General features: G+C 37.9%; 2 protein-coding genes across 8 annotated transcripts in view; one reads left to right on the top strand and one right to left on the bottom strand.

Moving 5' to 3' along the window:
• DNAAF6 (dynein axonemal assembly factor 6) overlaps window positions 1-11362 on the bottom strand; it is a 41954-nt gene extending 30592 nt beyond the window's left edge. The window contains exons 1-3 of one of the 3 annotated variants that reach the window (XM_038588009.1): window positions 11208-11362; window positions 5330-5500; window positions 1225-1297 (exon numbers count right to left, since the gene is read on the bottom strand). In XM_038588009.1, coding sequence (XP_038443937.1) covers window positions 1225-1297; window positions 5330-5497 — 241 coding nt within the window. In that variant the 5' untranslated portion in view covers window positions 5498-5500; window positions 11208-11362. Of the gene's footprint in view, window positions 1-1224; window positions 1298-5329; window positions 5501-10338; window positions 10516-11207 lie in introns of those variants that run through there. The other 2 variants (XM_038588010.1, XM_038588008.1) reach the window with 2 other exon arrangements.
• The window catches only part of NUP62CL (nucleoporin 62 C-terminal like), a 93738-nt gene that overhangs the window by 8008 nt on the left and 59485 nt on the right, over window positions 1-26245 (top strand). Inside the window, exons 2-3 of one of the 5 annotated variants that reach the window (XM_038588004.1) lie at window positions 9083-9166; window positions 10349-10531. The exons of 3 other annotated variants lie outside the window; for them this stretch is intronic. The gene's annotated coding sequence lies outside the window, so the exon portion shown is untranslated. Of the gene's footprint in view, window positions 1-9082; window positions 9167-10348; window positions 10532-11485; window positions 11627-26245 lie in introns of those variants that run through there. One more of the 5 variants, XM_038588005.1, reaches the window with a different exon arrangement.

Raw genomic sequence — 26245 nt, 5'->3', positions numbered from 1 at the left:
GAGAGGCAGAGAGAGAAGCAGGCTCCATGCACCAGGAGCCCAACGTGGGACTCGATCCCGGGTCTCCAGGATCACACCCTGGGCCAAAGGCAGGCACCAAACCGCTGTGCCACCCAGGGATCCCTGATTACCAGGTTTTCAATACTGCTAACTCTTGTAAAATTATCTGCTTCTGTCTAACATGGGCTTTGTAAAGCCTAATTACAGATGTAAGTAAAAGTGTTTACATATGACTCATTGTTCTCAGAAATTAGAAGATATTAGGCAGATGCTATCAGAAATTCAGGCAGCATAGAAATACATCAAAATTTGAACTAGTCTTCCAACATCTTGTGAATGAGGCAAAGAGACTCTTGAGTATGTAGAGTATAATCACTGAAATATTAAAATCATCCTCTCAGACCTCATGTTAGCCATTATTTTAAACAATTTTCCAGATAAAATCTTTTATAATCAGCTAAATTGATGAAGGAACTTCACTTCCTTTCCCTGTCCACCCTCTGGTAACTGTCATTTTGACAGAATTAGAGCCTTCCATATTTTTAGAGATGTGTAAGATGTTCAACTCTGTGAAAATGTATAGGCCAAAATGCTGGGAAAACCTCCCCCCAAATATTTATTCTAATTTATTGGACCCATCAATATATATGTCCCCCCCATGGGCCTTAATTTACAAGCATTTTGATGCAAGATAAAATTATGCAGCTATTTGTTTTATTGTTTTCTCTAAAGGACTATTAAATTAGCTCAATGGGGGCAGAGACTTTTCCATTTTGATCATCATACCCCAGGGATGTTCATACTACCTGGTACATAACAGGCTCTCAATAAATATTTGTTGAATGAATTAATGAATTCTGTGAAATTGCCAGAATATAGCAGGGTAGAAGGTGAAGAAACTAAGCATCTTGGTAACTAGACCTCAAATAATAAAAAAGTTATTTAACCACACATGACTTTCTTGGTTTTACATCTCAGGAAATATGCCAAAAAATGAATGTGAATAATTCAAGGCAAATTAATTTCCATTAATATAAAAATGACTTACCTACAACAATAGAGTAAAACAACATCTTTATATGTAAATGGCTGTCCATCATTTCCATGATTATTTGAGTTCCTCTTTGACAAATCCTAGTGTTAGTACTACTCTCCCTATAATTTTGCTCCCAAAGAAAAGATTGTACTGATTGTATTGATCTATATGCTTGTTAAATAATTTACCTCTGAGCTCTTCAGTGTTTGGAGGTCCAATATTCCCAGGCCCCATGGCTCCAAAAGCAGATGAACAATTTGGCTGGGAGAGAAGAAAAAAAGTCCAACATTCTGTAATTACTACTTGTGTAACTTAAATTTGACAAGCTTTCCATCTAAAATTTCATAGAGCTTCTCATTTAATCATCATTGTTATACAACAGAGAGATAGATGCCAAGTATTATTTAGAATGTGTTTTCCTTTTCCTTTCAAAAAGTATTTAGTTTAATAGACCCTAAGGCAGAACTGATCTTTGATCAGACTAAATCCCTGGTTTTAGCCCAATGAATCCTGTATCCCTGCGGATAGGGGAATGAGCCATATTCATCTCTTTGAAGGTCAGAACCACGTATTAGTATAAGAGCATTGACACTTTTGGGTTTTTGCCGTATCTCACCATAGTTGGATGGGGGATGGAAAAGGATGGGAAAGTTCTATAGAAACCAAGACAAGCCACTAACTCAAATCTTAAGTGTTTGGATAGCAAAGAACTCATTCGAAACTCCCGATAACAGATTTTCCTTCTTTCCACAGTGGGCCTGAGACACTTCCTTGTCACACTACCTCATGACACAGAACTAATGGATTTATTTATTTTTGTTTTTATTTTTAAAAAGATTTTTATTTATTTATTCATGAGAGAGAGAGAGAGAGAGAGCCAGAGACATAGGCAGAGGGAGAAGCAGGCTCCCCACAGGGATCCCCATGTGAGACTCCATCCCAGGATCCCAGGATCACAACCTGAGCCAAAGGCAGATAAGACAGTCAACCACTAAGCCACCCAGGTGCCCCAAACTAATGGATTTAAGCAGCGACCCCAAATTAACAGTGTCAGATACATGCTGGACCACTTTAGTCCATGTAAGTTCATTTCGCCATCCTCTTTGCACGCCCCCACAGGACTGCCCTTCTCCTCACCAGTACAAGAACAATTTTACTTTTATAAGTACATATAACATATTTTACACTATCAAAGAGTGGCAACCACTTCATTGATCCCTCTCGGGGTCTTTGGATATTTCAAGAAAATCTCAATATTTTATTAAAATGTTTTTGCTGATGCCAGACTCTGCCGCTCCAATTTACCATTGCTGGAAGTCAACGAATTCTTCTCTCCCTGGATCCTGGCAAACTAGCACATCTGGCTCTTTTTGCTCAGGCCCCTGCCTCGATCTCCCAAGACTTCAGACATGCACAGGAGTTACAATGTCCTGTTTGGGGCAAGAGGAATAGTGTCTGTCCTTGAAAGCCGGTGAAAAAGCTCACCTGTGTCTTTATTATACTAAACTATTCCAACAACTATAAATCAGAAATTAATCTGTAACATCTCACCGGTTTCTAAGACAGTAACCATTCCTTTCCAAAAGGTGCTTCAAAAGTGCTAGGTCTGCAGTTAAGGTGTTACAGGCATTTTTATATGAAAAATCCCAAGACAGTGTTCTGTACAGTTTTTTTTCTTTTTCACCACTAAGGTCATATAAACTTATAGTGCTTTTCTTAAGTTATTAATCACCAGAATACTAATAGTAAATCAGGGCAAAGCGTATCTTGGAACATGAGGGCCTCTTGTTTTGTTGAGTGACTCCTTCTGTGGAAAATTAAAATCTGTAGAAAGAAAAACTTGAACATTGCTGACCAAAATTGGTATGCTCTCCATGCACAGTGATGATTGGATCACTGCATCACAACAGAAGGGGAGTTGTGGTTTATTAACTTCATGAAAATAAATGATTAAAAACAAAAATTTCAGGTGAAAAAACGAACCAGGATAATAAAAACGTTAAAAACCATCTTGCAAGTGTTTTCTCTAAGAAAATAATTTCAGCCTTTAGCGTGGACCCACACCCAATTATCTAAGAAATTTATCATTGCAATTCATGCCACTTTGCAATATGGGAGAGAGTTGGAACAACTTTGTTACAATTATCTGTGGAGTGGTGAACCTTATTTCAAACAGATGTTAAGATCCCCTTGTGAGTTTAAAAAAAAAACACTCTCTTCCCAACCTCCCAGATTCTTAGCAATTCATGGTGGGGATGGGGTAAATAAGCCAACTCATTTGCAATAGTTCTGATGCTGTTTTCAGAGAGAGCATTTTCCAAAAACCATCATTCTTGTAATCATTGTACAGTTCCCAAGATTAATGCATGTTAAAAAAATGAAAAGCCATTTCTCTCCTGGAAAATTTAAGAGTTCATTAGAAACATTAATTATTCTCCCACTGTTCTGATACTCCAATTCTATATCCTCTAATGATATCTGTACTGCAGTGTCTGAATGACCAATTACCTCAAAATTGCTTATAACCCAGATATACAGAATCATACATTATTACAGTAATTTTCCGCTATGAATTGTACCATTTGGTAAAATAATCTTCATCTCTCTGTTCTCATAATCACTCATCTTTCTCCTAGAATCACCTCTAAATGCAAATAAACTTCTCCATACGTAAACACCAAAGAGAACAGGCTGTTTTACCAGGGTAAATCTTTATCTCTGAATCTGTCCCAGTGAGAAGATCCACTTACCTCTTTTCAACGTTGCTGTGTCTCAAATATTTAATATACTTTTTGTACATGACATAGCTCTACCCTTCCCAGGATGTAGCCTTCTATTTCAGCTTAACGTGGCAAAAAATGGACTTACCTTCCTAACCTCATTGATACGTTGCTCTTAAATTTTTCTCCAGGGTGCTGCTTGTTGTATATATTCAATGTTATTATTAATCTCTTGATTTTTGTTTAGCCTCTACTACATTTTCCCTGATTAGTCCTTCTTGGATCCTATCTCAAAATTGCTTCAGCTACCATCTACAAATTTTATTTCCATTGCACATCTTCCTTAATTCTACACCTTCCACCTAAACTCTTCCTGGAGGGTGAAAGTTGCATCCAGTATTGATCTGAGCCCCTGTATTTACATATGTTTCCCTACACAATGGCAGAAAAGAATTTGGCGGGGAGGGGGGGGGGAACAAACTGATATGCATGCTCACTGGAGATGATTTTTTCATGGCAGATTGGTCATCATAACAACTTCACTAAGATCATTTAAAGCAATATGACATATTCTGCAAGAGTAGGAGATCTCTGCCCCAAATTTTGTTTGCCTTCATGTAGATAGTCTGACAGCCAAGGTTTGCTGATACTGAAGGAGCAGGGGAATGGAGAGAGCAGAGGGTTACCTAAAAGCATTTTGATTATTTTGGGAATACCAGCAGTGATTGTGAAGGGGCGAAGGTCAGTTCATGGAACTCTCCTACCCAAAATGAAGCGTCTCTTGCTGCTTGCAAGCCTCCCTGGGGTTACCTACCCTGATCCCAAATGCTATCCAACAAATTAGATTTCACAGCTCTGTGTGAGCCGGTATCCAGATGTAAATTCTTGTAAGCTAAAGGTAGTTTGTCCCATTATCTGGCTCAAATGATTCTCTGTTCTGTTTTCATGTGTCGACAAAAATTTTTTAAAGATTTTATTTATTTATTCATGAGAGACACACAGAGAGAGAGAGGGGCAGAAACACAGGCAGAGGAAGCAGCAGGCTCCATGCAGGGAGCCCGATGTGGGACTCGATCCCAGGACTCCAGGATCACACCCTGCGCTGAAGGCAGGCACTAAACCGCTGAGCCACCCAGGGATGCCCTGTTGACAAATTTTTAAAAATTAAGGGAACTGGATTATGGGGGCCTAATTAATACTGTCTAGTTGAAGTTATTTGTTTTATAGGAATACTGTCTAGGCTTAAAAACCCAAGCTACCGCTCTTTGCAGTGGTTGTCAAGCATTATTTGGCCATAAATATAAATGACAAACATTTTGAAATGTGGCTATTGCTACCATAGTTACAGAACTATTTTCCTATTCAGTACTCAGGTAGTTTAGAAAAAATATAATTGTGTTTGCTAGAAATGTACCAGAGGTTACACTCTCATGCATAATCAGTCCTGCAACCTCCTGTGAATATATCGAATGACATAGCCCTGCTCCCCACAGCAAGGTTGGGACAAGATGTTCAAATACAGTTTAACAACTTAGTGTGAATAGAACTAATTCATCTGTAAGTCTATGACCACCTGTCCAGGCTCAAAATCATCCTCTTCTTCAGGATAAAGTAGCTTCGAGAGAGCTTGCAGAGCTGAAACCGAAGAAATGGTTTCGATCTCCATATTTTCAGACCCTGGATTTTCGGTTTCCATATTTTCGGTTTCTGCATTTTCCGATTCCATATTTTCAGGTTCCATGTTCTGAGGAAGAAGATAATCAGAAAGAGATAGTTTGGTTTTCTGTTTCATTGACAACCAAAGATTAAATCAACCTTCAGCCTTTAAAGTAATCCTTACAGTTACATTTAGGGTAGGAATTCAGAGTCCTTAAACATCTTGGAAGTGTCACAGACTTTAATGAATAGCCTGAGTAAAGACTATTGTTAATTATTTGGGCATAAATATAATAGGAATCTGTTCTATACCTCTGCTAATATTTTTTAAACATGATTTTATAAAATTAAGTCACAGGGAACACTTCTTTAGCACTGTTATTAAATGATCCACTACAATTCCTGCATTGTGCCTATAACAGTAATACAAAGGGACTCTCAAATGTGTGCTGGTACAAAATCACTTGTCAAAATCAATCTGCATACGGATGGTGTTTTACAAACCTTCTGTTTTATTATGTTTTACTATTATTTTGACTTTCTTTTTTAAATGAAAAACCTATCTTATTGCCTATAGGAGATGTCAAGGGTATGAAACAAATGTGAAATTGCCTTATACATCTAGCATAGAGGCAGTGTATTACAGTGGTTTAGAGTAAGGTGTCTGGAGTCCTGCTGCCTAGATTTGTATCTATTATTTACTTTCCAGCTCTTTGATGTTGGGCACATCATTTAAACTCTATACACCCCATTTTCCTCACCTGTAAAACAGGAATAATAGTGCTACCTCATAGAGTTGTTATAAGGATTAAGAAGCTTCATACATGTCAAAGAGCTGGGAACAGTGTCTGGCACATAGTAAGCGTGCAACATGTGTTAGCTATTATTGGTCCTTTAAAATTTTAATTTTACTGGGCATGAATATCACTTCTAATAATGATGTCAAATAAGTTAATGATAAAATTCATTATTACATTGGAAACTCATTAAATTGGAAAAGGTGAAATAAGTAGTGATAAAACAATCTTCTCTCATGGTATGACCTGATAGTCTGTTATGGAAATAAATAATTGACAAATTAAACACAAAGGCTCTTGTTTATATTTCAAAAGTTCTGTTGATTATCTGTTCATTAAATATTTACTGAACACTAAAAGCAAAAAGCTTATTGACACATTTTCTACCTTTGAAAACAAAAGAGGAAATGGATCCAGGTCTCAGACGCAGTGATATGAACAATACTTTGAGTTGAGATTGCACAAACAATGAAGCTTTTATAAAACAAATATAGCAGAAACTGTTTTATTATTCCAGCATTTCACACCTTACACAATTGTTGTGATGGCCTTATTATGCAATGCAGGTGAAAGAGTTTACTAAAATCTGAAAAGCTGTATAAAATTGTCATTGTTATTTGGCACATAGGGCCTGCACACACAGATACTTGATGATGAGGCTTGTGAGAGCTTAATGGTGGGCTGGTGAGAGGGGAATAAACTGGAACCAGCAAAGCTAACCCAGAAGAAGGGTATTCAGAAGTCCCAAATACAGTGTCTGAGGTAGCGATCGGAATTACTATTCATATATTTTCATCTGCTTGGCAGGGGCATGACAGCGGGAGTTTGGGGACATGAGCAATGTTTCAGGGCAGAAAGATTGAATAATCATGGTTACATGGAGGTCTGTTTAGGTAATCGGTGCCTAGAAGTGGTACATAGGTGGGGGTATAGGAAGTCTGTTTAGGTGAACAGTACCTAGAACCCTGGTCCATAGGTGGGAGTGTATAGGAGGCAGGGCCAATTGATTCTTGAGGATTACTGGGGAGTTGGCAGCTAGATGAAGGTTCAGAATAGGGCAGGGCTCAATGTTACAATTGGAAAAGAGAACTAGGCACTGAATCAAAGGCTTTCTCATGTTACTGGGTAGCTACATTATGAAGCAAGGCTGTTGTTCAGTGGGTACAGTGGATACTGGATTGAGGGAAAGCAGATTTATCCTAAATCCCTACCAGTTGGGAAGTAGCTCTGGCCTGGTTATCTGGTGAGAGGCAGGGCATGGGCAGTGGGAAGCCATCCCTGTAAGCTGAGAGTCTCAAAAGCCAGAGCTGGCATATAGTCAACAGTTTATGAATACTGAATGAAGTAGGATTAAATTCACACGAATATTGTATTTCAAAGTAGTCGCCTTGGAAGGTTATACGCTGATGTAAATTATAATATCAGTGTTCAAAATATTTTGGAGTTGCCTTCATATGTATCACCAAGAAAATAGGTATCATTATGGCATCACTCAGTTTGATTATACAACAGATTTGTCCCCAAGTGATTTCTAGATGTATTTAGATATTACATCTACTTTCAAAATATGAAGATTTGCTACTTTGAGGAGATTCAAGAGAATGTGCTATAGGCCTGAAAGCTATTCTAAAAGAGTATTTTGAAAAATAATTTGAGCAATAGCAAGAGCAAGTGGATAGACTCCCAAAGTGACTGTTTTAAAGGGGATGCCACTTCTTGGGATGTATATTTGATCATATAACAAATCATCCACAATAATTTATAGTAACACTCTACATAAATAAAGCACATTAGGAATTAGACTTCTTAAATTCTAAATTATGCTGGCATAAAATGGCATAGATTCTTCTGTAGCTAAAGGGGCATAGACATGTCATAATGAAATTGGCACATTAGCAAAAATATTTTTTACCATATCAACTCTAACAATAACCTGCACACACAAAATAATAAATCAAAACATTCTTGTTGATATTATATTTTGAGAAATTAATCACCAGTACTTTGTGAATAACTAATTATTTGAAAGGATCAAAAGAGAAAAACAGTGATGTGAATTTTTGGAAAAAAATATTATAAATTTAATGGAAATGCAGAGTCTATCACCTTTTTTAGAAGTCTAACAAATTAAAAATAATTTATTGAACTTTATTGAAAACATTAAAGTTTATTTGACAGAAACATCACATTGTAAAAACTAAAGCAAGATGCCTTTTTACAAACCATGCAGTATTATTCATTTATAAGGCTATCTTTTACCTGTAAATTTGAGATACATCAGGTTCATCTTAAACCTGGCAACCAAGGTCATTTATGATGTCACCCTAACCTAATTTTCTGCCACTCCTTATTCTCCTACATGCAATCTGTGTTCTGTTAAAAACTGAATTGCTTATTAAACATACCCCATGGGGCGCCTGCTTAGCTCAGATGGTTAAGCATGTCTGGGCCTTTATTTCCACTCTGGTCATGATCTCAGGTTGTGGGATTGAATGCCAGCTCCAGGCTCCCACCTCAGCGAGGAGTCTGCTTTGGATTCTTTCTCCCTCTTCCTCTGCCCCTCCTCCCCAAATAAGTAAAATCTTAAAAAAATACTCTATAATCTCCTGCCTTTGTACCCTAGAATGTATTCTTCCTTTTGCCTAGACTACCCAGTGTAGTGATTTTTTTTTAAAAAAAGAACATTCTAGAGCCCCATTGCCTGAATCTGGCATTGCCACATAAACAGGCCAAGAATAAATTGAAATTAAAGAAAATTTAAGTAATAGTTTCATTAAAAACAAAATATATTGCTAAATAAATTTAAGATTTGGTTATTAGAAAATAGATTTTCTAGGCCCTTTGTTTTTATTTCTCGCACTCTCCTTTGCTAGGCTAATACCAAAGGCAGAATTTTCCAGATAAAGCCTATGATTTGCCCACATCAACTTGAGCCATTGGGGCCTTCATACATAAAGGTATGTATGATTGGGGGAATCTCTCTTGGTACTAGCCACAAAGAGCTAAGGAGACAGACACTTCAGAAACGGCTCATTACAGAAACATAGAAACCAGTTAGGGAATAAACAAGCTCAACCAGGATGGCTCCAGACCCATGGCACTGAAGCAGTATCAGTAACCAGGGATTAAGTCTGACTCTGGTTGTGAGGGCTGGGGTCATTCCTTCTATATTATTTGCATCCATCCACAGTGTCAGTAGAGATGATTGACTTGAACTAAATGGAGAAAAATCTAAGTGAAATTAGTAAAAACCTTGAATAACAGACTACTCAAAGGCAAATGTTATATTAATTCAAGTATATATAGTAAATAAAACCAGGGAAATAAGGAATCATAGCTAGTATCCTTTGGGAACTTGTTTAATAGGTAAACACATACCCCTATGTAAAGCCCTGTTTATAGTTGAATGATCTCAAAGAATTCAAAATCCATTTACTCTCTTAAATTTGGCATTTCTCTGGCAACTTTATTCACATAATTCTTATTTAGCAATTTCTGAATTAAAATTCTTCTGAAAATACAAAAGTAAACATCATCTCTGCCTATGTCTGAATTAAATTACAGTATGTTGGCTAATTTCTTTTTTTACATTTTTGACAGCTATACATATCAATGATTATTAAAAATAATTCATTTTTTACTCTGTCTTTACAATACCAAGAATGATTTCCTTTTTTAGGTCTCAAACTTTCACTGCCATAAAATGTACCAAGTCATAAGTAACTATGAAGACTTAACAGGGTTTTTTTTTTTATAAATTTAAAATATATTTAATAGGAAGATGATTTTTGAAAGTACCCGGAATATTTCATAAATGAGCCTCTTTTAATACTTCCTCTATTACAATTTATTTTAGACAAACTCAATACACTTGGCATTTTTTTTCTCTTTAATCCTCATTCTCTACCTCTATCTAAAAAGGACCTGAGACAGCAAATTTTCCTTCAGTGCTTTGAAATTTTCTCCCTAAGTCAACAGGCCAGTGATTAATTTCTTTGGGAAACAGTTTCTGTTCTGAATCCTTGTCAGAACAGGAAGCTCTTAGGAGAAATGACCCCTACCACTCTGGTCAAATTCTGTTCTCTCCCCTTTGATTTTATTTTATTTCATTTTTGACACTGTTTCTTACCTTTTGACAGGTATAGTCCAACGACTATAATACTTACTCGCCTGATCCACCCTCGGTGAGCCTGGGTGAGTAGCAGGCTCACAAGTAGTCTTCGCACACGGCGCTTCAGCCCACTTAAGTGCCGTCTGACTGCTTCTCGGTCCTCAACGGATCTGACCAACGTCCGTTGGAACCCTCAGGCCACAGTGTTCAGGTTTGCGCAAACAGGCCATTGTCCATGTAGAAAGTGGCACGGGCCAATATTCTTTCAATTTGAACAGCATTGTACCCCTTAAATATATATATATATATATATATATATATATATATATATATATATGAATATATATGACAGATTTGTATATTTAATATATAAATACAGATATATATTTATCTCTATATATACAGATATATATATATTATATATATATAATCTCCCAACCAAGCCCTTCTGGTAAATGATGCCTGTGTATGTAAAACACAAGGAACAGTGGGTTATCTGGAGCACCCAGATCTACCTATAAGGGCACAGTTTTCACTCTCAAATTAGTGTTACAACCATTTGTATGTGTGAGTTGACAAAGGGCATTGAGAAGCCTTCATGTGTTCATTTTGGCCTTCAGACGGTCGAACAGCATCTATTCCCTAGTATTGTAAAACCGTCCCACCTCTCACAACCTGAATAGATTTGAGTTTTGTTAAAGCTGCCTCCGGTTTCTAGTGTCTAGGTCAGGGGAACTTAGGGAAAAGGTCTGTTCTACTTGTTACTTGTGGCTTTTGGGGGTATCTTTTCAGAGTTAGAAGTACTCTAGAGTTCTCCTTAGTTTTTCCGATAGACAGGGTGTTTGTGGACCCTTTCTTTCCCCTTCCTAAGGTTCAGGTTTTCTCACCTGGGTCAGTTTTCGGGTCGCTGGCTGGGCGGAAAACAGCGGAGAGCTCCGCGTCTCTCTGTTGCCTAGGTAACAGTTTTGTTGCCCCCTCCACTCACCACCTCCCGGGTTCCCGCTTGACTTTCCTGGCCAATCACAGAAGAGTTTCCTTTGAAACAACACCAGAACCAACCAATCCGAGCGCGCTCCAGTCAGGGTCAATGGCCGCCCTCTCGGTTTAACTAGGTGGACCCCAGTGAAGTGTCTCTCAGCGTCACTCCAGCAGCAACCTGCCTGCTGTAGAGGCCGGTTTTTTTTTTTTTTTTTCTGGTGGGATTAGGCCCAGGCCCGCCTCTCCGACCGCTTAGACAGTCTCGGAGGTCCTCCCCATTTCTTTTGGATTCCTGACTGCGAGCGGCGCAGCGGCGGCAGGCAACAGGGTAAGTTTGCGGGGTTTTCGTTGGTCCCAATCCTCAGCGGGCTCGCTCATCTTTGCACTTTTCCTGCAAGTGAATTCCAGACTGGACAACTGATCCCGTGGATCCGGGACATTGGTGGTGGAATGAGAGGCTCGGTGGCCCGGGGGTTGAGAAGGTTTTGCTGCAGCTCTGCACGCGCTCCCCACGCCCCCTCCCCGCCCCGCGACAGAGGCACGTGTTGTGGTTCCGTCCTAGCTCAGCGTCTCTCTGTGTGCATGCATGTATGTGTATACACCCGCGCGCGCAGGTAAGGGGGTACCGCGCTTCTTTGCCTCAGCTCAGCTTGTGTGTGAGGGGAGGTGTGTAGGATAGGATCGCGCTTCTCCTCAGCTTAGCGCGCGCGCGCGCACGCGGGGCGTGTTTGTGTGTAAGGTGGGATCGCGCTTCTTTTCCTCCGCTCAGCGTGTGTGTGTGTGTGTGTGTGTGTGTGTGTACGGTAGGGTAGGGTAGGGTGGGATCTAACTTATTTTCCTCTGCTGTGGTGGGCAAGACTTCTGGCGCCTGAAGGGGGGAGAGCATCCCTGCTGCCGCTAGAACTACAGTCCCACTCGCAGTAACAGAGGGGACCCGGCGCCCTGCTTTTCCCGCCTTGGAGCGGAGAAACGCAGGCGCGCCGCCCGCTTGCCACTGCTTGGCAATCTGAGTGTCTTCACTTCACGTAGAGGTACAGTTGTGACACGGGTTTCACGTAAATTCCGTGGTTTGGTTTTGAACAAAAGGGGCAAAAGGGGATGACATAATAAGCATTTGGACTTTTCGGAACTGATTAGTTGCGTTGGATTGTGGGGCCCCTAATTTGTTATTTGAGCGTTGTGGGCAAAGAGCGATAGAATGGCTTTAATGGATGGTTACATTTGGTTAGCCAGCGATTGGAATTCGATTAATGAGTTCACTAAATTGCTTTCCTTCTTTTGGCTATCATGGTTTTCCAGCTTCCATCTTATCTGGTGAAGGCGACAGTGAAGCCTGAATAATTGGTCCATTCTACTTGTTATTAGCACAGCGAACAAAATAAATCGAGGTATAATGTTTAAGTTATTAGCTAAAAGTAAAGTTACTGGCTTTTTGGCCAAATTAATTATACCACAATACCCCTTATGACTATAGATGATTGGAGTTTAAGTGTCTTAAATTTTATTTCCCTAGAAATTTGTGGAACTTAGGTTTATATGCTCTTTTTTGATTGCTTTTTTGTTACTATTCTGCCTCATTGTGCAGTATTCTAAGTAATGCCTAGCTAGTACTTTTCAGACCTTTTTGCTGTAACCACAGTAAGAAATTAATTTTATGTTGTGACCTAGTATATACATATACAATATATAATTGACAGTCATTTCACAAAAACAATACTTAACTACATGCAATTTACTCTGATTATATCCATTATATGTGTGTGTGTGTGTGTGCGTATTTTAATGTAGACCACAACCCACTAATGAATTTTCATTCAGTTTGAAAAATATTGGCTTTCTATCTTTGGTTTTCAAACGTATGTGTTTAGGAATCACACAGGATGTTTGTCACTCTTGGAGAGGAAGAAAATTTTTCTCTGACCCTCAAGATTCTTCTAGGTGGACTAAGACTTAAATTGTCATGAGACAGATTAAGAGGAGAAAATCAATGTAATTTTGTACATAAGGGGAATGAATCTACAGGTGAAATTCCAGACAAGCAAAAGGAGGTATATATGTCATCCTGAACTAAGGAGAAAAAGTGGTCTGGGATTTCAAAGGGAAGGAACACAACTCGCTAGAAGATGAAAAAGAGTAAATGTTTGGTAAATAAAGGTTTTCTGGGCTATTCAGAAATCATAGGACATAGAGAGGACTTTAACCAAACAGGCTTTGCTAGGTTCCTTCCTGTCTACTTTGCCTAGTTCATATTATAATGTTATCTATGCTCATAGCTCTCTTGCTGGAACAGGTCCTTTATCTAAAATCTTTCGGGCAGCTGTGTGTGTGCATGGGGGTGGGTGGTGGGGTTAGTTTCTTCCTGAGTCTTTGGGCTTTGTTTTCTGCTCAGCATAATCTTTGGTCCAAGTCGCTCATCTTGAGGATGCCTGCCTTTGACCCCTAAATTACAAATGCAGTTTTCCCTGGCTCCAGGTTCTGTGTGTCTGTGGTGGGGAAGGTGGTTCATAGAATATATTTGAAGGGCTTGGTACAGTGCCAGATGTACAAATATTCAATAAATAGTAGTTTACTTCTTGGGAAACAAATGCTATTCATCTTTGGGGATACAATTGCCCCTAGCAAGGTGGAATCCAGTGCTAAGCACTGTTTTCCCCAGGATTTAAGAGGTAGGCAAGTAGGGGATGAGCCCTGGATCTGAGGTGAATCTTAGAGTACTTGAATTCCATGGAGAATTTTGTAAATACAGAAACTTAGAGATAGAACACAAACATTACAGCATTTCCGTGATTAGCCCAGGATCACATTGTCAATAAATGGATCTCAGCAATAGAACTCACTTAATCAAGTGTAATATTCTTGATAGCAGGTCAGATCTAGAGGCAGAAGTGTAATATTCTTGATAGCAGGTCAGATCTAGAGGCAGAAGTTTAAACAAGTCAGAGAGCTCTGACTTGCAGAGGCTATAGAATTTCTGGCTTTTGACTACTAACTTGAGTGATCTAAACAATAAAAAATACACCTAAAAGTTTATAGCTATGAAAAAGAGATTTAGTTTAGCTAATTCTTCTATAATATATAGAACAACTGTCTGAAAACACTAAGTACGTAATTTTTAAGCCAGCATTAAAAGAAATTAAAGATGAAAAATTTCCTCCAATTCTACAGCAAAAAATATAACTGTTATTTCTGTTCCCTCCTATTTTATTCATATGTACCCATATTTTAAAAAAAGATTTTATTTATTTATTTGAGAGAGAGAGTGAGTGAGTGAGAGAGTACAAGCAGGCATAGGGGCAAAGGGAGAGGGAGAAGCAGACTCGCCACTGAGCAGAGAGCCTGAGGACATGGGCTCCATTCCAGGACAAAGGCAGATGCTTCACTGACTGAGCCACCCAGTGGCCCCATATGTACCCATATTTTTAAATTCTCTTAATCCTTGCTTATATAGATAGGTTTTGTTCCTTTTATTTAATACTGTTCTGGGAATTTTTTTCTATGTGGTTGATTGTTTTCCTTTTTTAAGATTTTATTTATTCATGAGAGACAGAGAAGCAGAGACATAGGCAGAGGGAGAAGGAGCCTTCTCGTGTGGAGCCCAATGCAGGACTCGATCCTAGTACCCTGGAATCATGATCTGAGCCAAAGGCAGACACTCAAACACTGAGCGACCCAGGTGCCCAGGTTGATAGTTTCCAAATTTTTTATTAGTAAAAGCATACTAATGTTCCATAGGAGTGAGATGGCCATAATTTACTCAGTCTAACCACAGAAAATTCATTTCCAGTAATTTCATGTTATCAATAACATTAGGGTATCCCTGGGTGGCTCAGCAGTTTGGCCCCTGCCTTTGGCTTGGGGCGTGATCCTGGGGTCTCGGGATCTAGTCCCTGCATCGGGCTCCCTGCATGGAGCCTGCTTCTCCCTCTGCCTGTGTCTCTGCCTCTCTCTCTCTCTGTCTCTTATGAATAAATAAATAAAATATTTTTTTAAAAATAGCACTATAAAGTTTGGGTTATTTAAAATCATTTATATAATTTTTACCTTCCATGAAACTCAAGAGGAATCCTAACAGGAAGGCCAGGGATCTAGACCTGAGATGCTAGTTTTTGTCCCCAATTAGATGTATGAATTTACCTGTCTAGCTTTCTGTTGCCAGAGCAGCAGTGATCAACCATAATATCTATTGTACATATGAATTAGACTGGATGCATTTTTTAACTAATAGGTATAGACATTTTCAAAATGATTTACTTTACAAGATATGTGAACCATAGCAGATTTGAGCAGATTCAAGTGCCATAATAACACTCAGGCTGATTAGCTTTCCTTATGAATATATTTTCCAAAGATTGTATGAGTGCATATTCATTTGTAATTAAAAAAATTTTTTATAAAGGAGCCAATTAAATTGGGAGAATAAAAGCTATAATTGGCCTTTATTAGTGCATCTCCCTTTTCAAAGCACACATATTGTCTTATTTTCTGCCATTCTAAAACATTAACTAGTCCTTCTTTTTTTAGAATTATAAAGTATTTCAGACAAAAGTACAGAGACTATTCTACACCATCATCCATGTACCAACCAAAGATGTAATGGTTGTTAAGATTTTGCCATATTTTCTTTAGGTTATGTTTTTTAAAGAACTAAAACATTATAGCTAACTCTTTGTACCCCTTCCCAGTCTCATTTCCTTCCTATCCTGGAGAAAATTGTTCTTCTGAAGTTGTTATATATTTTTCTATGTATGTTTTTACGTGCGTTCAAATGTGAAAGGCCATAAATGATTTGTAATCTATTCTTTTGTATGCCCTTTAATATTTACATACAATGTACCATATTTGTCTTCTGCAACTTACTCTTCTGCAACTTTTTTGGGTCACCATTGTTTTTGAGATTTATCCAAATGGCTAAATATAGATAAAGTTTGCTTTTATTGCTGTATTCTATCATGTAACTATGCCACTTAAGAAAAATCTCCCTATTGTTATTGAACATTTAGGTAGTTTTGAGTATACAAATATTCATATAAGTCATACAAATACTGTATGATTCTAATATGAAGTTCCTAGAATAGACAAATTCATAGAGACAGAAAATAAAATAGAGACTACCAGAGGCTGTGGGAGTGGGGAATGGGGAGTTATTTTTCAGTGCCAAACTCTGTATTGGCATTGAAAAGGTTTTGTAAGTGGATAGTGGTGATAGTTGAACAACATTGTGAACATACTAAATGCCACTGAACTGTATGCCTAAGATGGTTAAAATGATAAAATATACAATATTTTACCACAGTCAAAAATGGCAAACATAAGAATTATGCTTATTCTTCAAAGGCATATACTTGATGCCATGGTTTTGGTGGAATGAAGCACTGAGAAAAGTGAGATTTATTTTTTATTTTTTTTATTATTATTTTTTTAAATTTATTTTTTATTGGTGTTCAATTTACTAACATACAAAATAACCCCCAGTGCCTGTCACCCATTCACTCCCACCCCCCGCCCTCCTCCCCTTCTACCACCCCTAGTTCGTTTCCCAGAGTTAGCAGTCTTTACATTCTGTCTCCCTTTCTGATATTTCCCACACATTTCTTCTCCCTTCCCTTATATTCCCTTTCACTATTATTTATATTCCCCAAATGAATGAGAACATATAATGTTTGTCCTTCTCCGACTGACTTACTTCACTCAGCGAGATTTATTTTTTAAAATAAACTTTAAGTTATATTAGCCAGATCTATTTTTCCTTGTAAAATGATAGTTTTTTTGAAATTTTTAAATGACTACTATTATTTACATGCTTGTGTAAGGTTTTTTTGCATACTGTGCTTCAGAAGTCTCTGGGGTCTTTTTGTTTGTGTTTTGCTCTACTTCTCCAGTATTTTGGGGAGGATTCATCTGGGTATGCCTTTGAGGCTTTCTTTTTGCATTTGAATGCCGTTCTTCCTTTGTTTCTTTGATTAGCTCTCAAGTGTTTTACTCTCTTTCTTCTCCCCATAACACTGTTCTTCCCCTTTCTCCCAACCCCCATCCCCACTCAGTGCTCTGCCATCTTGGGTCATCTCTGCCCAGATGCCCAGTTTCCGAATAGCCATGCCTTCTATTTGGGTCTCTGTCTTCCACGTCTGCCCACTCATAAGTTTCCCTCCTGCACACATACACCCTGCTTGCTCTTTCATCTTTCTCAGGGCTTCCAAGATTCTTCCTCTCTCCAGTCCTTCTGCCCTTTGATCCCACCTCTAGTCTCTTCCCTTTTCCAATTTTGTAAGGGCTGTAGGCATTTACTAAGAAAGAGACCTGTTTCATGGCAATTTATAGTCTTCTACAATGTTGTACTTTTCATATTTGGAAAGTTGGTCTTAATTTTGGTATTTTTTTAAAGAAAATTTTTTTTCTGACTCTTAAAAAAATAGGATTCTGACCTTATAGCTTTGATATATTATTGGATGAAGGAGGAAAAAAGAACTTAATGTGAAAGAAAATTGGTAAGTTATACTGCTTAAGATGTTTAATATGAACTCATAGCTAATGTACCATTTTCAGTAACCCTGTATTTTATTGTGGCATAAAATAAAATGATCATCATTACAATTTTGATTCCTTCCTATTTCCCTTAAAAATGGCTGGGCAAATTTTACCTGTCCCTCTCCATTTCTCTTCTGGGGACTCAAACATTTAGAATAAAACATTAGTAACTCAGTTTCTAATTCTAGAGTTGGCATCCATAACTATTCAGTGGCAAGTAAAGCACCTACTATACTTGGAGGCTTACATTTTTCTACTTTCTGGGAGGCTTTCATGGTGGAACAAGGAGTTTCTTCAGTGAATTTGTATTTTCCTTTGCTTTTCTGCCTCTCTCTTTAGGTTTTGGTAATTAATGATATGTTAAAGAATCATACATGTTATCAGACATTGCTATTTATAGAGATGGCTTTATAACGTGACTAATCATGCCAGATCACTTAGTCATGAATTTTTAAAAGATTTTATTTATTTATTCATAAAAGACAAACAGAGAGAGGTAAAGACATAGGCAGAGGAAGAAGCAGGCTCACTGTGGGGAGTCTGATGCAGGACTCAATCCCAGGACCCTTGGGATCATGACCTGAGCCAAAGGCACAATCAACCACTGAGCCACCCAGGTACCCCTAGTCATGATGTTCTTGAGGTGAAGTGAATTAGTGGAACTTAATGGTTGTCAAGTAACCAGACAGGTTAGGGGGAATGTTGCCTCCAAGGAAGAATAGTCTATTTGCTTCTGAGAAGGTAGGAAACAGTTTTAAAATTTCATGGTTGAGCTTCTATGCTAGTCACTGCTTGACCATCATTTCTTCAAGTGATGTCAGGGAATAATGGCATGAATGATTCCCCCAAATCATTTATACTTTATGAGACAGAAGCCTCTAAACATTTGTGCTGAAATAGCTTATTATAGGTACTCAAGCTTGAGTTTATTTTGTTTCTGTCATTGAGATAGAGACTCGTCTTTCTAATAATGCATTGCTTATGCTAATATCAAAATGGAAGTATTGTGACCATTTCCTTCACTTGGCCTTGGGGAAGTGATTTAGTATTTCAGAGACTCAGTTTCCTCAACTATAGAATGGAGATCAAAATGCCTTCATGATTTGTTGTGGGTAATTGGAAGATAAGGAGTTTCTGATTTGATAAATGCTATCTTTTATCTTTTCCCCCTTTATATTACATAAGAGATTCAAGAACTTAAGTGGTAAAAGATGTGTCCTAAAATGACCTACCATAATTTGTTGGCCCCATTCAGTTTTTCTACGACCCAGAATACTCCTAGGACCAATAAATGATGATAGGTAATACATAGGATAATCTCCATGCTGATAAATTAGATAGATGTATGGTAATTTTTTGAATTGTAATTTGAAATCCAATTTATGTTCACTCCCTGGGCCAGCTACGAGAGGGCTGATATCTCTGATTTGCTGATCCTTCACTGACAGTGAGGAGAACCCCAGCATTACATACTGGAAAGCTTTCATACAGCACTTTACATTAAATTAAATCAGACAAGGAGGGCCCTTTATAAACTTATTGTTAAAAAACATTTTGGTTACTCATTTAGCAGAACTGCCCGAATTGTAGAGGTGAGCACACCGAGGTTCCAGTGCATTTAAGTGACTAGTACAGTCTTATGGGCAGGACTCATTGAATGTTTTTTTTTTTCCTATCCAATTGTTGAGTTAATTCAGTAAGCCCTATTGAGATTGGACTGTCCTGGCAGGGAGCATCTGCCCATTTCTAGGAACTTTTTCAATGAGCTCTAATGATTTATGGGGGCCTAGTAGGTTTTCTGCAGAAATCCTTTACCAACCAGTATTTCTTTCTTAGAACATGTGTGCTTGTGTTTAAGGCATCCAAGATAGAACTGTAAGCTGGGCTCAACATAAAAAGCTGTAGTTTTGTCAACTTAAAGCTCCTATAGTCAGGCAGTGTGGATGAAGAGAAATTGAGGTTGGCTGGAGGAACTCATCATGACAGAGACAGCTATTTCCACTCATAGCCATGTATAGGGAGTATAGACTTGTTTTCCACTTTTTCTTTTTCTTTTTAATTTTTAAAATATTTTATTTATTTATTCATGAGACACAGAGAGAGAAGCAGAGTACACAGGCAGGGGGAGAAGCAGGCTTCATGCAGAGAGCCTGACATGGGACTAGATTCGGGGACTCCAGGATCACGCCTGGGCCAAAGGCATCCGCCAAACCGCTGAGCCACCCAGGCGTCCATGTTTTCCACTTTTTAATAAAGCAGTGATATACATAGGGAAGCTAAAGTGTGCTAAGGTCTTGTTTGTTAAAAAAAAATAGGGAATACGGATTAATTTCAGACTGTTAGAAAAACATGAATGTAGATCTGTATGTTACAAAGAAGAATTCAAGAAAAAAACTCATACAAATTAATAGAATATGCAACTTACAAGCATGGGAAAAATAAAAGGAATAGGGAAAATTCCATCAATTCAAATATGCAGACAAAGATAAAAGATGTATACTCTGGCAAATCAAAAACACAAAATAAGATGGAAGAAGTAAGTCTAAGTATATGGGTAGTTACAATAAATGTAAATAAATTAAGCTCACTTATTAAGAGACCCTTAGATTGGATTTAAAATTTTGCAGTTTTGCTATTTACAAAAACTATACTTAAAATGACTCAGAAAGTTTGAAAACAAAGGGATGGAAAAATATACATGAGGCAAATACCAACCAAAAGAAAAATTGTGAGGCAGCCTTAATGTCATACAAAATATGATTTAAGGCAGTTTAATAATAAACAGACATTTCACAGTAACTAAAGGAAAAAAATCTTCAAAGAGGCTATTGACTATGAACCTATGCCGTAACCACATAGTCTTGAAATATATAAAAACAAAAAGCAATGGGATTATAAAGAGAAGTTGACAATCCCTAATAATAAAGGAAGACTTTTAAAACACTTTTGTAGAAAATGGTTAAGGAAAACAGATTGAAAAATGAAAAAGCATAATATGAAAGATTTAAGATCTAAATGGAATGGAAGGGAGAGAATCTTTGATGCCAAATTTTTAATGACAAAAATGCATTTTTAGTTCAAATGTGAATTTTTTTTCAGATTTTTTAGGTAGGAAAAATTTTAAGCTACATGCTACATTCAACAGGAAGATTCTTAAATTAATTTAAAAAGAATAGCAAGTCTACAAATACAAGGGGACAGGAAAAAACATGCCACCTTTGATGACTACCAGAAAAGCCTCCTTTGGCCTGCAATGTGACATTGATGACAATACCTAAATCTGAAAGTATCAATTTCTATTACAGTCTCAAAACCAAAGTTTGGCAACAATTTTTTGACATTTATATTACCATATATATTTATATATAATAAATATATAATACATATAACTATATATCATATAACAGTAATCTATTATTATAATATAGTTTATAATAACATAATAATTAAAACCTCAGGAAAGTGGTACCCTTGGGGAATGTAAGAGTAAATACAGCAAAAACTCTTACTCTGCTCAAGATGCCTTTCTGTGCCTTCTAGGACTGACTTCTTACACTTGAAATATTACACTTTGACCATTTGAGGCTTACATTTAATAAGTTTTAACATGTGTCTAATAATAATGATAAGCATGTAGTAACTAAGACATTAAAATAAATATTGTCCTTCAGAATTACCCTTGGGTAGATGTTCACTTACATCCATGACACAAATACTACTCAAGATACCATATGTCATCAACTTTAAGAGGTACAGCTTTTCATATTTTAGACCTCTCTGAAATTGAATGAGTCTGAACAGTCGATGGTGTTTTACAGTCCCTTTTGGCCAGGCAGAAGTTGAGTTGTTCCTGTGTGCACATGCAATATCAAAATGTCTAGGATCAAAACTCGCATAATAGGTGGTTTGGGTGGAAATCCTGAGACAACGGGGGATCACCTTTAACTCCTAGAAACCAGTGGTTGTGGGCAGAGAATGGTGGAAATGGTTAACCAGATCTAGTTACTGATTTTGCTGAAATGAGAGACAAAAGGGCACTAGTCTACATATTTGCAAAGCTGACCTGAAAGCATAGTTCAGTGGCTTTTAGTTCTCTTAATGAGTTCTTTTGCTGTATTTATGTAATCTTACATTCCCAAGCATACCACTCTCCTGAGGTTTTAAATGTTATGGTACTATAAATGATGTTTTAATAGCATATTATTATATAGTTATTTATTATATATTTATGATATAAAGTTATATGATAATATCAAAAAGTTGACCTAAAAAACTCACTGATACTCACAGTATCATGGCTTTGATACTGTGTCAGCAGTGCTCCTGGTGGCACGGAAGACATCAAAAATTTGAGTTGAAAATTGGATTTTGAATAGTTTTTTCCCAAGGTATGCATGTTTGATTAAAATCTGTCTACATTGGGATCCCTGGGTGGCGCAGCGGTTTGGCGCCTGCCTTTGGCCCAGGGCACGATCCTGGAGACCCGGGATCAAGTCCCACGTTGGGCTCCCGGTGCATTGAGCCTGCTTCTCCCTCTGCCTGTGTCTCTGCCTCTCTCTCTCTCTCTGTGACTATCATAAATAAATTAAAAAAAAATTAAAAAAATAAATAAAATCTGTCTACATTGAGAAGAGGTCTTTCAAGAAGTATACAAAAATTTAAATGAGAAGAAGGAATTGTGACAGGTTTTTTTTTTCATACTGGTGCATAAAGTAATGGGGCTCTTAATTTTGATGAAATATTTTTTGAAACTGAATTCTTAGAATTGCCTTTCAGAGCTATTGTTTAAAAACTGATCTTTAGACACATCCCATTTTATAAATCTTGACTCAGAATTATAAGTACACAATGATTTTCCCTTAACACTTTAAAGATATTCCATCATCTTCTAACAGTTATTGCTGCTAATGAAGAGCCTTCTGTCAAACCGGTTATTACTCCTTATTAGGGAAATATGTTTTTTTCTCTCTGGAAATGTTCAGATTTTCTTCTCTATATTTAATATTCTAGTGTTTCAATATATTGTATATAAAGGGTGTGCTTGTGTGTGTGTGTGTGTGTGTGCGCGCATGTGTGTGTGTTGGCGGTGGGGAGGGGTTGTCTGCTTGCACCTGGTGGCCTTTTTAATCTGCGGACTCATTTTTCTTCAGTTCTAGCAAACTCTTTTATGAACTCTTTCAGTATTGTCTTTGCCATTCTATATATTTCCTTCTGATATTCTTTCTGGATATATATTGAAGATGTTCTTTTGTTTTCTTATCTCTTAATTTCTCTCTTCTTTCCCATCACTTTCTTTGGTCTGTATTCTGGTGGATATCTTCTGTTCTCTCTTCTAGTTCATTGATTTTTTTTTCCTCATCAATTGTGTCTAGTTTACTTAGATCTCTCTTGAGTTTTTTATTTCTAATAGTGATATCTATTTCTTGGATACTCCTTGGTTCTTTTTCACATTCACTTGTTTGTTTTATGGATATTATTTCCTTCCTTTTTTAAAAAGATTATTTATTTATTTATTCACGAGAGACACACAGAGAGAGAGGCAGAGACATAGGCAGAGGGAGAAGCAGGCTCCATGCAGGGAGCCCGATGTGGGACTCGATCCCGGGACTCTAGGATCATGCCCTGGGCTGAGGGCAGGCTCTAAACCGCTGAGCCACCCAGGGATCCCTGATATTATTTCTTTCTTGAGCTCTTTTTTTTTAAGATTTTATTTATTTATTCATGAGAGAGACAGAGAGAGAGAGGCAGAGACACAGGCAGAGGGAGAAGCAGGCTCCATGCAGGGAGCCCGACGTGGGACTTGATCCCGGGTCTCCAGGATCATGCCCTGGGCTGAAAGTGGCGCTAAACCACTGAGCCACACAGGCTGCCCTCTTGAGCTCTTTAGACATATTAAATATATACTTCTTTTTTTTTAAAGATTTTACTTATTTATTCATGAGAGACACACACAGAGAGAGAGGCAGAGACATAGGCAGAGGGAGAAGCAGGCTCCTCACAGGGAGCCCAATGTGGGACCCGATTCTGAAACTCCGAGATCATGCCCTGAGCCGAAGGCAGGCACTCAACCATTAAGCCACCCAGGCATCTCTAAATATATACTTCAATGTGGCATTCATTTTGCTCTGTTATCTCTAATTCCTTGAATGAGAATTTTCTTTTTTTATGGGTATAGACTACTTACTTTGTTGTTTTATAATTCTTATCAATGAGTTAATTCTCTGGGGGCTTTTTCTGACCTTGTGTGACCTAGGAAGTGGATGAGGCACCTCCATTACATGAGGTCCTGAGCAACCTACTTGAGCCTTGAAGGTTTCATCAGCTCCTAATCAGTTTTATTTTATTTTATTTTATTTTATTTTATTTTATTTTATTTTATTTTATTTTATTTTTTTAGCTCCTAATCAGTTTTAATGTTAGCATTTTAGCTTGAAGTTTCTATTCCATACAGATGAATGGAATTTGAGCCATCTGTGCTTATCTTCTTCACCAGCTTGGAGTTCCTACATGTTTCCATTGCCTTTTCCATTCTCCCATAGATCTTTCTCAGATTTAAGTTTCATTAGGCCTCTGCTGATTGAGGAGCCCTGCCCTATGGCCTCAGATCATACCCGTAACCCAGCATATTTCCAGCTGTTAGGGCCACATACCTCATTTATGTCCCCCTTGGGCTAAGCAGCTTTAGCTTCTGCATAGAAATACGAATTCCTTCTCTGGCCCCTGAAAAATTGTCTTCTGTCTCCAAAAACTCTGCTTTGTACTTTCAAGAATGTTTTTTTTAAGAATGTTTTTATGGGGATCCCTGGGTAGCGCAGTGGTTTGGCACCTGCCTTTGGCCCAGGGCGCAATCCTGGAGATCCGGGATCGAATCCCACGTCGGGCTCCCGGTGCATGGAGCCTGCTTCTCCCTCTGCCTCTCTCTCTCTCTCTCTCTCTCTCTCTGTGTGACTATCATAAATAAATAAAAATTTAAAAAAAATTAAAAAAAAGAATGTTTTTATGAAGTACTTTTATTTATTTATTTTTATGAAGTACTTTTAAACTGATATTTCTAGGAGTTTGGAGTATGGGAGAGTGATTCCAGTGTGGCTTTCTCCACCATCTTGACTTGTAGCTCTCATCAAGATTTCTAAAGTGTGTTTTCTTCCATTCCTCTCTTGCCCCCATTGAGGGCTTGGAGTCATAAGTGGGTTTAATTTTGGAGAAACTGGTACCCCTTCAGGTGGGTTCACTTTTGGCCCTGCAAAGACAGTAACCACCACTTCAGCTATCGGGTTTACATTCTCTACACCTGGTGCAAGAGGGTTTAAGTTTAGGACTCTACCCCAACCAGTTATAAATAAGTAAGTACCTCTTCTACTGCCCTGTTCTCATTCAGTAATGCAGCTCCAGCTTCACAGACCAAACCATTCAGCTTTGGAATACAAGTTGTTATCACCTCCTGCCACAGAAGAAACTGGGTTTTCTCTTAGGGTAAGAGCAGTACAGTTTGATTCTTTTAGTGGTAACAAAGGTCATCATCTCAAAGATAAACTTTCCATTTAGAGTATGGAAGGGCTAAAGAAATGGTATGGTATTTCTAAGTCAACTATTTGGAATTATACCCCTCATTTCCAAGATAGTCTTATAAATTGAAGCCATATAAGATTTAAGGCACAAGGCACATTGAATTCTGATCTGTGATTTCCCTTCATTTTGTGTGAGCCATAGGAGGAGTGCTCACTGAGTTTTGGACATAAATCATCTTGAAATCAGGCTACTTGATTAAGTGTCTCTCTCTCTCTTGAGAGATCATTATAATATACATTCTTCCCTCTCGCGTTTCAGAATTTGAAAGGGAGCACTCTTCATGCCTTTATTTTTTTTTAATTTTTATTTATTTATGATAGTCACACAGAGAGGGAGAGAGAGGCAGAGACATAGGCAGAGGGAGAAGCAGGCTCCATGTACCGGGAGCCCGACGTGGGATTTGATCCTGGGTCTCCAGGATCGCGCCCTGGGCCAAAGGCAGGCGCCAAACAGCTGTGCCACCCAGGGATCCCTCTTCATGCCTTTAAAAAAAATCCAGATGGATCCAGCCATTTCTTTTGGTAGTACCTGGTGGTCCAATGAAAAGCTGGAGTATTCTCTCTGGAATTCTCCCTGATTCTGTTAGTATCTAATAGCTTGTAATATCTGGTTATCTTCCCTTCCATATTGAGATGAAAACCTATAGAACAAAATCTCACAAACTATTCATATTTGAAACTTAATTTGTTGTGACTATGTTATCTAGCTGTCGTTTAATGTGTCAGAACTATTATATTGATTTTTTTCCATATTTCTATTTAGAATAAGTGCACCAAAATTAAACTTGGGCAATACTTGCTCTCTCATACAACCTGCAGTGATTACAGGAGCTTCAAGGCTGAGTACCAGCACT

The sequence above is a fragment of the Canis lupus genome, chromosome X, assembly GCF_011100685.1.
Source record: "Canis lupus familiaris isolate Mischka breed German Shepherd chromosome X, alternate assembly UU_Cfam_GSD_1.0, whole genome shotgun sequence".
Taxonomy (NCBI): Eukaryota; Metazoa; Chordata; class Mammalia; order Carnivora; family Canidae; genus Canis; species Canis lupus.
This window is presented reverse-complemented; position numbering and strand designations above follow the sequence as displayed.